The sequence below is a fragment of the Epinephelus lanceolatus genome, chromosome 22 (genome assembly GCF_041903045.1).
Source record: "Epinephelus lanceolatus isolate andai-2023 chromosome 22, ASM4190304v1, whole genome shotgun sequence".
In the NCBI taxonomy this organism is placed as follows: domain Eukaryota; kingdom Metazoa; phylum Chordata; class Actinopteri; order Perciformes; family Serranidae; genus Epinephelus; species Epinephelus lanceolatus.
In genome coordinates, this window is record NC_135755.1 from 35657383 (window position 1) to 35669679 (window position 12297).

The window sequence follows — 12297 nt, forward strand, 5'->3', positions numbered from 1 at the left end:
TTGGGGTAACAGGGACACCAAATGTTTGGAGGAACTCAGAATAATTTAGCAAATTTCCATCATCATTGAGTAGCTGGATTACTAAAATGATGTTGTTATTAAACCATGATTGAAAGAATAGGGATTTATTTTTATATCTGATGTGCTGATTATTCGAAATGAAACATTTATGTGGGGAGAAGTTATGTTTATAAATTAATGACCATGCCAAAAGCATTTGCTTATGAAAATTTGACAGGATTAGGGGGAGTTTCTCTATCTTGTAATCACATAGAAGAACATATACAAGACCTCCAATGGTAGAGAAAACGTATTTGGGTATGAAGTTCCAAGTGGATGTGGGACTATGCAGAGATTGTTTTATCCAATTGACTTTAAAGGTATTATTAAGAGTAGTGAAATCAAGAAAATTTAGACCACCAGAATCACAAGTGTTCATAATCACAGACGTTTTTACAAAGTGTGTCTTGCTCTTCCAAATAAAGTTGAATAATAATTCATCAATGACATTACAGAGCTGCTTGTCTACAGACAGGGGGATAGCTGCATAGGTAAGGCGAGAAAATCCCTTTGCCTTAGTTAAAAGTATTCATAGTTTCAGAGATAAATCTCTCTGAAGCCAAGTTTTTTCCTCGTCTTATCAATAAACAAATTAAAGTTTTCAGAGCATCTATCTATCAGATTCTTCACAATGGTAATAAAATATATATAAATTGCGTTCCCACTTTTATGCAGATGATACTCAGCTCTACATATCCATCAAGCCTGACACCTCTCATCAACTGACTAATCTAGAACAATGCACACAAGAAATCAAACAATGGATGTCATAAAAAACTCCACCTGTGCTCTTGACCCCTCCCATCCACACTTGTTAAAGGATAACTTCTGTATTTTTCAACCTGGGCCCTATTTCCCCATGCGTATGTGTGCGTATGATTCATAGGTACAACTCGTTCTAAAATTGGTTCAGTATTGAGGGAGGCGGATAACACTGTCGATCTGAACTGGTCAGTGGTGAAAAAAAGCACTTTTAATGCACAAACTTATACGGGACGCATTTGCCCCCATTACTGTTTCAGCTCGTTTCGCGGCTGCCGGCTGCATCCGCCTCCCTCAATACTGAACTGAAATTTTAGAACGAGTTGTACCTATGAATCATACGCACACATACACATGGGGGAAAAAGGGCCCAGGTTGAAAAATACCGAAGTTATCCTTTAAGGACTGCCTCCCTGCCGTCTCCTCAATCATCCCAGAAATGATCACCTCATCCTTTAATTCCAGTTCAGTCCCTCAAACACTCAAACTGGCTGCTGTCACCCCTATCCTCAAAAAACTGGACTTGATCCTGCCAACATGAATAATTTCAGACCCATCTCATAGCTCCCCTTTACATCAAAAATACTGGAACGTGCCGTTGTCTCGCAACTTAAAGCCCACCTCTCTTCCAATGACCTGTTTAAACCATTTCAATCTGGCTTCCGCTCACAGCACAGCATGGAAACTGCCCTCCTCAAATTCACCAATGACCTTCTCCTCGCCACAGACTCTGGTCACCTCTCAATTCTTATCCCTCTTGATCTTACAGCAGCCTTTGAAACACAGCCACACAATTCTCATTTCCTGCCTCCCATCTTCCCTCAGCATCACCAGTACTGCCCTCTCCTGGCTAAGGTCATACCTCACAAACTGGCATCTGTTTATCAGTATTAACAACTACACTTCTTCCCTTGCTCCTCTATCCCAAGGCCTCCCCCAGGGTTCGGTGCTTGGTTGCCTCCTGTTCATCCTTTACACGCTCCCCTTGGCAACATTATTTGCAGCCATAGTCTCAACTTCCACTGCTATGCTGATAACATCCAGCTCTATATTTCCACTATGTCCATCACCACTGAAACTCTGTCCACTCTGACCACCTGCTTCAATCAAGTCCTGGATGCAAGCCAACTTCCTCAAACTGAACTTCGAAAAATCTGACATGATCATCATCGGTCCCAAACCCATCACCAAAACCTCTCACAACTTCTGCCTCACCGCTGACAATTCCACTCTGCATTCTTCCCCACACAACTGCAACCTCGGATTCATTTTCGACAACAACCTCTCTTTCGAAAAACATGTCAATCACATCACCAGTACTGCCTTTTGCCTCCTAAAAAAACTAAAAATACATAGATCATCTCTGTCCATCACTCTCCCCCTCTGCTGCCGCAACTCTCATCCATGAACTTATCACATCCAGAATTCACTGTGACAGCATTCAACACCATCCAAAGTCCTAAATAAGCTCCAATGCATCCAGAACTCTGCTGCCCGTCTGCTCACCCATTCCCGATCCTGCTATCACATCACCCCTGTCCTTCAGAACCTTCATTGGCTCCCTGTCCCACAATGCATCCAATTCAACGTCTCTCTCTTCACTCATAAAGCCCTCCATAACCAGGCCCCATCCTACCTCACCGACCTGCTCTACCTTCACACTCTTTCCCGTAGTCTCTGTTCCTCTGATGCCAAACTCCTGACTCCACATCTCCAGACCAAGCACTGGACCTGGGGCGATGGAGCCTTTTCCATAGCCACTCCCTCCCTCTGGAACTCTCTCCCCAAACACATTCAAGATCGCTCTGACCTCTCCCAGTTCAAATCCATCATCAAAACTCATCTTATCAAAACCGCTTTTAATGTGTTAATGATGTGTGTATTTTACTGTATTCTATTTTATGATAGTTTCTAACTGATGTAAAGTGTCTTTAAGTACCATGAAAAGTGCCCTTCAATGTATTATTATTATTATTGTTATTGTTATATGACTATCTTCTGGGCCCTATTTCAGAGAGCAGGCTCAACAAACTGAGCATAATCCCAATCTCTGAGTTGACTGAGCCTGAGCTGGGAAACTCTGAGTTCCCCTCATCTCAGGCTCAACATACTCAGAGTTTTCACTAATCCTGCTTTCTGAAATAGGGCCCTGGACTGATTTTCAGTATGGATATCCAAAGAAATTTTGGCAATAACATTTCACTCAAAGAACCTGATTTGTTAATAATATTCAAAAATCCAAATTTCTCCAATAATGAACAATATATAATTAATTTGCTAGGCTATATATTTTAGCATAATTGTATATTCATACAGTAAATTTCACTCATATCCTACTTTCAAAAAAAATCAGATCTAGATACATATCTTAAAATAATATCAAACTTAAAAATATGTAATTAAAACTAATGGCTTAGTGCAAATCTTATAACTTCATAACTAATAAGGTAAACCACTGTTTGTGTGTTCATGTGTGTGTTCATACAAACTGTTTATTTATTTTTGTCTGGTTTTGTACAGTTGCATCAGTTTACTGAAGTCTGTGCTTCCTTGTCTCATTATTTTTCATTTATAATTTTTGATCATTAATTATGTACTGTAATGTACTGATCACTGAGTGCACTGTGTTAAAACTGTTAATACAAAGTTAAAAATAAAGTTTAAAAAAAGTATGATGTAGCTGGCGCGGTTCGATGACGTCATATTAGCGCTAACATAACATCCATGTGGAAGTGTGTGGTCAAGTTAAACGAATTTGTTGAGTTGATTTTCTCGGTTGGTTTGACTGTCTGTGGTTGGATATCTGGGTATTAAAGGGCTTTTAAAAGAGTTTCGTTCTGAGTTAAATTATAGTTAAGAACTGTGATATTAAATGCTGCCAGTTAGCTTTCTGTACAGAGCAGCCGACGCGCTAACATCAACAGCTAGCTGACAGAGCAACATTAGGCAGCAGACATCAGTCTTCTCTTCTCTTCCCAGATGGCCGATGACAGCGTGAAAAGTGAAGCTCCAGCCCAGCAGGAAAATGAGAATGGAGACAGTCAGATGAGTCAGAAGACAGAGAGCGGTAATGGAGACGCTGCAGCACAAAACCAAAATGTGTCCAAAAGGCAAAGGAAGAAGCTTCTGAAGCAGCAGAAATGGGAAGAAGAGAGGGAGCTGCGAAAGTAAGTTCGCTCATTGTAACGCTGTCCGTACCACTGTCAAAGTCAGTGATGGACTCAGACACCGAGGTTCGCAGTCTATTGGTTTAATATGTGCTGTTGGACCTCTTTAAGCATTGTGGAAATCTATTCTGCTAAATGGCCAGGTACAGTAGAAGTCAGCAGTGATGAAAAATCTGGATTATTACGATTTGTTATTGATGCACGATATTGGGTTTTTGTCACTATCTGATATGCCGATATGTAACAACTTATTAACGATATATATACATTTTTTTCTCCCAACCTAACTTTAGTGAATATCAAGTCTCTTCTGTAACAGAATTGACATATTATGCATGCATGCATACTCTTATCATGATGGCCCACCAGCAGATGGAGACATGAAATACCGTGCTTTTCACTATATGTAATATTCATTCATTGTGCAAAATAAGAAAAGCATGTTGTCCGATTCTGATAATTCATTTTAAAGCTGATATCGGCCGATACCGATGACATGCCAATATTGTCATGCATCTCCACAATTGGAGCTATATTCTTGTAGTTCCAGTCATCAGTTCTGTCTGTTATAATAATGTAAATCCTTAAAATGAGTGCACCTAAAATGTTTTTAAAAATCTTCTCCATTATCACTATCATAACATGAACTGAAACTGCTGACTGCTGCATGTTTGTCATCCAGTGTTTCATTTGCCAGTCATCATAGCATCACAATATTTTACATGGAGACATTGTATCGATACACAGATGCCAGGAATCAATATTTTATCATATAAATGATTTTTTGCAAATCCACATTTTTTGGTACTAGAATAATAAAATCAATTGCTTTTTCACTCCACTAGATGGTGCAGATATTTTTTTTTTCCTGGTGAGGTCACCAGAGGTCTCAGTCAGCAGCATTTGGCAGGAAGTTCATCAAAACAAAGAGGTCTGGACTTATTTCAGATTTTTTAACATGGAAGGAAAGGTGCACTTGGATATCACTTATGTGATTTGCAAGCAGTGTCATATGAGAATAAAATTCTCCGGGAAAACTAAACGCTCTGCCAAAAAATCAACCAACACCGTACATACTTCCATCCAATTCTGAGAGAGCTAAGAAAATAACACAGTCCATCACCTACCTCGTGTGCAAAGATTTGCTTTGCATCACATTTTGCTGCAATAAAAATGATTTAAGTCAATGAATGGACTGAAAACTTTATCTTATGAGGTAAAACTGATGTTAACAAAGTTTCCCTTTGGGAAATAATTTGCATTTGAAAAGAATAAAGGTAATAAATTGCAATCTATCACAAAATATTTTATTACAATACTCAGCATATCACAATATTGTATTGTGACCTAAGTATCCTGATAATATCATGTCGTGGGTCCTCTGGCAATTCCCACCCCTAATGAATATCCATGTTACACATGTTTTATGCAAACATCACACCATGAGTCTGGTAATAGTCAGCATTTTATTAGTATAAGAAAATCTGTTCTAACAAATCTCATGGAACATGCAAAACCAACAATGAATTGATCCAACCCAGTAACAAGTAGAATATACTCCAGAAATAATAATTACAGCACAGAGTGTGTATTTACTTTAGACATATGACTAAAAAGCGTGAGTCTGCAGCATGCTGTCGTATCATGGCCCACATTTATCTGTCCTGTGCTTTCTGTTGCAGGCAGAGACGGAAGGAGAGAAAGCAGCAGCGTCGCTTACAGAGGGACAATCATCAGGAGGAGAAGGGAGGAGAGATCCTGAATGTTAGGAAACGTCCAAGGAGAGACGTGACTCCCAGCTCACTGAGGCTGGTGGTGGACTGCAGCTTCGATAACCTCATGCTGATAAAGGTGAACAGCTCTGCGGTCCATACTGAGATATGAATCGAGGTACTGACTTTCCTGATCAATAATCTTGTTGTGTTTTCAGGATGTACGGAAGCTTCACAAACAGATCCAGCGGTGCTATGCTGAGAACAGACGAGCCTTGCACCCGGTGCAGGTCAGTGACTACTGGCTGACATGAAACAGCAGAGACAGTCCTGTGTGATGTCTAACAACTACTCTCACCTCTCCAGTTTTATCTCACTAGCCTGGGAGGACAGCTGAAACAGAGCATGGATGAAAAGGACAAAGGATGGGTAAACTGGAAGGTAAGCATGATGCTACAGTAAATGACATTTACACAGATTTGAGTTTTCACAACCAAGCAACTCTTTTCAGTCTGCCTTTGTTGGGGACAAGTTCCTTCAAGCAGGCTGTCCAACTGAGTTTTGGGGTTATTATGTCATGCCCAAATGAACATCAGTATCTGACTTAAGGCACTGAAAAAAGTGCCATGATGTTAAAGAGCTCCTACACATGTACACTGATTCATAAGAGTGCCCCTGTTTGGCATTGTTTGAGTCATTATGGACAGTTGGAAAGAAAATAGATGAAAATAGATGCAGCAGAACCCAAGAGTTTTTTTAATTTCACAAATTCTGGTCATATGACCAAAACTAAAAACTTGTGAAGTCCAGGGTTTCAAAGTAAAAGTAATTTTATTGCTGGCAGAATCTATCTACGCTGTGATATACACTGAGTGCCTGCAGGGCTGTAGACCGTGACTATTTAGTCACATGTTGAGACCCTGGAGCACCAGAGCAACCTGCAAATATTATTAATAATGAAGTGGAGAGCTGTTAGTGTGTTTACAGCTCACAGTGAATAAATCCTCATGTTTAAAGGTACAGCAGCAACAGTTTAACTTTCGTCTAACTGCTAGCATCTGACTTCTGACTGGAAGCTTCACAGCAAAACATCAACACTTCCTGCCCGAGAAGAGCCAGGTGCTTTAAAATAAAAGCACAGTGGTTTCGATTTGACTTATTTAATTATAACAGCACTTTGTTTAACTTTATAACAACAGTACTTTATTTTACTTTATTATAAGTGTACTTTATTTAACTTTATGATAACAGTACTTTAACTTAATTATAACAGTATTTTATTAAACTTTATTACAACAGTACAGTTAGACTGTGGTGGTCCTTGCAATTTGAAAGCAATTGCCTTCATTTGCATAAATGTTTTTTTGATATACTTTGACTTGTATTAATATCATTGTACAGATTTTCTAACTGTGGGTATATTTTTGTGCTGCTTTTGAGTGCAGGACATCAACATTAAAATGGAGCACTACAGTGAAGTTATGGTGAAGGAGGAGCTGGTGTACCTTACGTCAGACTCTCCCAACGTGCTGGAAGAGCTAGACCACAAAAAGGCTTATGTGATAGGAGGCCTGGTGGACCACAACCATCATAAGGTCTGTCTGATTTCACAACACTCTGCTGGTTGTATTCCTGCTAACTGATTTTAGGGCAGTTTGTCAGATTCTGTCTGGGTTTTGTGTGCAGGGTATCACCTTTGAGAGGGCGAAGGAGTTGGGGATTGACCACGCTCAGCTTCCTCTGAGCAGTTTTGTCAAGATGAACAGTCGGAAAGTTCTGGCAGTCAACCATGGTAAGGGCTAGTATCAGATCAAAATATGAGACTGATATTATGAGTTTTGAGCCTCTGCTGTGCAGTGGTGTCCATTTATAGCTTAGTCACCATAGCTCGACACAGCAGCTTCTTAAAGCTTCAGATTTCTCTCTGTTTACATGTCCAGTACTCTGTATATAAAGACCTTGTACAGTTATGTTGTTTTTTGGCCATTCCAAAACCAGAAAAATGGGACAAAAGTGTAACAAAGGGATTAAGCAGTGTTTCTTCTTTAATGTTAGTTGCAAATGTTAGCATATCTGCCTAAGTAGCATTCTACCTACAGTTGTAACCATTATTTTGTGGGGTTACAGGTTATTTTATTAAAAAGCCCTTTTCAGAACTGACACATCCACAGTAGGGCTGCACAATATATCAAAAGCCCCGTTTCCACCAAACATTTTACGGTATAGTACCTTTTGAACGAAAAGTAATCCTTCAGACATGGTACCTAGGCCCTAGGTCCATTTAGTGTTTCCACCACAAACAATACTCTTAAATGTGGGCGGGGTTGGTGTCACTCACTGCTCCATCCAGCACTCCCTGTATTTTGTCTTCACTGGTGACACAGATGAAAGTCTGCACCTCATTTATCATCCACAGAACAAGGTTGCAAGCCGCCATTTTCGAAGCAAAATAGCAAAGGCTGCAGTGAGTCTCTCTTGATTGAAGTTTTAAAACATAGCAGATTTGTGCATTTAGTCCTTCTCAGGCAAGATCAGGGGCTTAGTGTTGCTGTAGCCCACAGGAACAAAGGTCAGCAATGCTTTTTTTTAGTGAGGATTAGAATATATGCAGTTTGCATAATCCAGATGAAATTAATGTGTATTTTTAAATGCTTGAAGATCCACTAATTACTAAAACTGTGTGTCATTCAAGAGAGACAATACAAACTAATGGTATGGTCAAAGTTGTCATACTGAAATTTAAGGTGTGCTGATGGAGTCAGTGGAAACTAGGGATGGGTATCGAAACCTGGTATTAAACAGGCCCCAGGCTCAAATTATTAAAGACAGTAGTATTGATAAGCTTAACGGCTAAGTAACGGCTCTGCTACTAGTATTGGAGAGACATTCAGAAGATATATTTCTTGTTCATTTAGGTTACATAAACATTATCTTGTACAGTTTTTATCTCTCCAACTCCAGTTCCCAAATACATTTTTTTGTATTTGGGAAATGTTTAAATGTGTAATTTGTGTTAGAATTATTGTTTTGTACTATATTGTATTCAGAATCTGAATCTCACTCTGAGTTACTGTTGTTGTTCACAAACTAAAGAAATGAGAGATAATTTTTCTTTAGTTTTTACTAAATGTATTTGCAGGCAAACTATTAGGCTGACATATAAAACTGTATCACATATTGTGTTTCAATTCTATGTTCTTAAATTTATAAGAAAATATATTTTTTTTACTAATTTGTTATATCGCTAATAATATCGTTATGGCAAAAATACCCTGAAATATCCTGATATTATTTTAGGGCCATATCGCCCACCCTAATTTTCACCGGCTGCTGCCATTTTCACGCAAGGTCAGTTTCTTTTTGTTTCCTGTTTTGTTCATAGTCTCAATAAGTGAAAAGCATAAAACATTGAAGCAAAACATAAAAGCTTTGCAGAATGAAAGAGAATCAGCAAATTTCTCAAAATGTTGAACTAATAAATTTGTACAGTATCTTATTAGTAGTAACTTATATCTTATAAATTTTATGGGATCACACATCACAACCATATATCACATCTGACTGACCTTATTCTGGGTAGATGATTTTGGTGCTCTCTAAACTCAGTTTAACGTGAGATATGTATACAGACTGTATATATACGGATACATATGCAGTCTGTGGTTTTGTGAAGTTTTCAGATTTGGAATTTTATTTAGCTTTCAGATACATTTTCAACATACATGAATAAAACCATAATTACAACCATAGAACAAAATTTTGTTTAATTCAGTGTGCATAGGCCGTTCACTGTCTAGGGTCTCTATTAGCAGAGTGAACCTAAAGCAGAAAGACTTTAAAACTGTTTATTTCAATATTTGTTTACTTATCGTGTGTCATATTGTCATTGCAATATTCAACAGTGTTATCGCATATGGCATGCATCCTGATATCGTGCAGCCCTACTGGAAACAATAAAAAGCCTTGACAGGTGTAGCAGATGTAACTGATGGAGCTGTGCTTATCAAAGGATCAGTTGACCAGTCTTATTCATGGCTGTTCTGTGGAAAGAGGTTGGATCCTTACTGCTTTGACTCCCACTGCCTATATTTGGTTTTTAAAATGTGCTTTGGTCCCTCTGTCAGTGTTTGAGATCATCCTGGCATACCTAGAGAGGGGTAGCTGGCAGGAGGCCTTCTTCACAGTTCTACCTCAAAGGAAAGGAGCTGTGGCTGTTGACCAAGACGAAACAACTACTCAGGAAAAAGAAGGGGAGTATTCAGACTCTGAGTCTGACCCTGACACATCGGACCAAACTGAGAAAAGAGCCTAAAACTTAGTTCAAATGGACAACTTCAAAGTTCAGAAGTGTTGTTCTGGGACAGCGTCTGGATATGTTGATGCTGAGGCTGTGTTTAAAGATATGTTTCTGTTCACTAAGCATCTGTTTCTTTGAAATTTAAGGGGTTTTTTTAACAGCTATTTATTAAAAATTTTACTTTGTGCCTCCTGTGATTGGGTATAACTTGTTGAATAGCTAATGGAGGTTTCAGTTTTGCTACAATTTTTGGCAGAATGTACAGCTGTTGTTACAGAAAATAATTTATACTTTTTATTTTAATAATTTTCATTCTTTTTTTTTTTAATATCAACGCTAAAGCTGTAACTGTTGCTTAATGGATTCATTTAGAATAAAGATAAAAAATGAAGGATAATGTCAACAGATGAGCATTATTGTCAATGGCCCTGAAATTCTTGGAATATTATGTTGTTTTTGAAAGTACCACAATATAAAAAAATAAGAATTTTATAGAAGTCAGGGGAATATTACCCAATTTTGCAAAGGAGTTTTTATATTATAGATAAGTTATGAAATTATTGACTTCCATCAGGGCACATTATTCAAAAACATATCTTTTCACTGTTATGTGAATGACATGCAGATCTACTTCCCCTTTGAGCTTTGAGCAATAAAGTAACTGAACTCAACTGTCTTCACCACATCAAATCATGGGTGGCTGCAAATTTTCTCCAGCTCAATGAGAGTAAAACTTAAGTTCTTTTATTTGGACCACAGCACTTAAATGTCATGTTAAAAATCTTCAAGTCATATTTGATTCGGAATTGAAGCTTGACAAACAAATCAGTCAAGTTGTAAAATTAAGGTTCATGCAGCTGCACACAATCTCCAAACTCAGATCAAATCTCTGTACCTCTGACCTGGAGAGAGTTATCCCTGCCTCGACTATTGCAACTCGTTATATTTTTATATTACTCAGTCTTGTTTATCTCGTCTTCAACTAGTCCAAAATGCAGCAGCAAGAGTTTTAACAAGGTCAGACAAGAGGGAGCACATTACCCCCATCCTTGCCTCCCTACACTGGCTGCCTGTTAGTGACAGAATACATTTTAAGATTCTCACGTTTGTCTAAACAGCCTCGCACCCTCTTACCTCATCAGGCTTCTCTCCCCATATCACACTGTGAGAGAACTGAGATTGTCTGACCAAAGACTGCTGTCTGTCCTGAGATCCAGGACTAACTGTTATGGGGACAGGGCTTTTTCCATCGCTGCCCCAAAACTCTCTTGAAATTCCTTGCTTCCACCAGCCGATTATCCCCTACCATTGAGATTTTCAAGAGTCATCTTAAAACACACTTTTACTCACCAGCCCTGAACTGTGCATAGTGCGATTGTCATTGTTGCTGTTAGTGTTGTGTGCTGTATAAATAAAGTTGACTTGACTATAAGGGAATCATAAAAATGCAAAAAAGGGCAACTACCCATGATTACATAGACCAGCTAAAAAACACCTTGACACTGGCATATAGATTGCGTACAAAAATCCTGCAACCGTACTTTGAAACAGCATGAACAGGTTTTCGCACCAGAAGCTCCACACACAACTTCAGTATGAAATATCTCAGAGACACAGGAACAGTTTATAGCAGGAGCATTAAAAGAAAAATCATGTTATAATAATTAGTTCTCCTGCTAGAATAGATTGTCTTTGCCATGGACTGAAACTAAATTATGGATTTGATGTAATACTGTAATGTGGAAAGTTTCTGGGTAAAAGCAAATTGGTCAAAAGTTTTAAATATTCTTTGAAAGCTCTAAACCAGGTGCACATTCTCAAATCAAATGTGTGGCTGTGCATGGACCTTTGAAATTGATAAATAAAATTATATACAATGACAAATGTACAGTTAAGGTCAAAATTATTACCCCCCTTTATGAAATTAAACAAAACCCTTAACCTTTGTATGGAAATGACCATAACCAAAAGTTTAAGAAGGGATCTTAGCCCATTCTTCCAAGGCAAATTGTTCCAACTCATCCAAATTATATGGTTTTCGAGCATGGACATTAACCTTGAGTCTACCAACAGTCTTCCTTGAAACATCGAGTGAAGAGGCCAGTTCATCAATTATCTAGGCAGAAATCCAGGGATTGTTGTTGGCATCTCCGACTATTTTCCTCTCCAAAGTTTTTGAAAACATTTTAAGATTCTGAAAGCATTTTTGACTACACCCAGGTTTGTTTCTTACAGAATCTGTCTCCTTGTGCATTCCAATGATGCGATGTACAGCTGTTTAGAAACTGTGAAACACTTG

At 38.5% G+C, this 12297-nt stretch overlaps 1 protein-coding gene across 3 annotated transcripts; it reads left to right on the top strand.

Moving 5' to 3' along the window:
* Positions 1–3516: 3516 nt before the first annotated feature.
* Positions 3517–10668, top strand: trmt10a (tRNA methyltransferase 10A). 3 transcript variants are annotated; one of them, XM_033651873.2, is made up of 8 exons: positions 3517–3597; positions 3802–3989; positions 5672–5840; positions 5920–5991; positions 6068–6142; positions 7147–7296; positions 7388–7493; positions 9826–10668. In XM_033651873.2, the coding sequence occupies exons 1-8, from the start codon at positions 3547–3549 to the stop codon at positions 10011–10013; spliced, it is 999 nt and encodes a 332-aa protein (XP_033507764.2). In that variant the 5' UTR covers positions 3517–3546; the 3' UTR covers positions 10014–10668. The 3 variants fall into 3 exon arrangements, with proteins under 3 accessions (XP_033507764.2, XP_033507765.2, XP_033507766.2); XM_033651874.2 differs by having other exon boundaries at positions 3522–3579; positions 9826–10665; XM_033651875.2 differs by having other exon boundaries at positions 3527–3629; positions 9826–10665.
* Positions 10669–12297: the final 1629 nt, after the last annotated feature.

Excerpts from the sequence above, each read along its gene's own strand:
- trmt10a (XM_033651873.2), top strand. The coding sequence starts at position 3,547 with ATGTGGAAGTGTGTGGTCAAGTTAAACGAATTTGTTGAGTTGATTTTC. Across the intron at positions 3,598-3,801 it reads TTGTTGAGTTGATTTTCTCG|ATGGCCGATGACAGCGTGAA; the intron begins GTTGGTTTGACT and ends TTCTCTTCCCAG. Across the intron at positions 5,841-5,919 it reads ATAACCTCATGCTGATAAAG|GATGTACGGAAGCTTCACAA; the intron begins GTGAACAGCTCT and ends TTGTGTTTTCAG.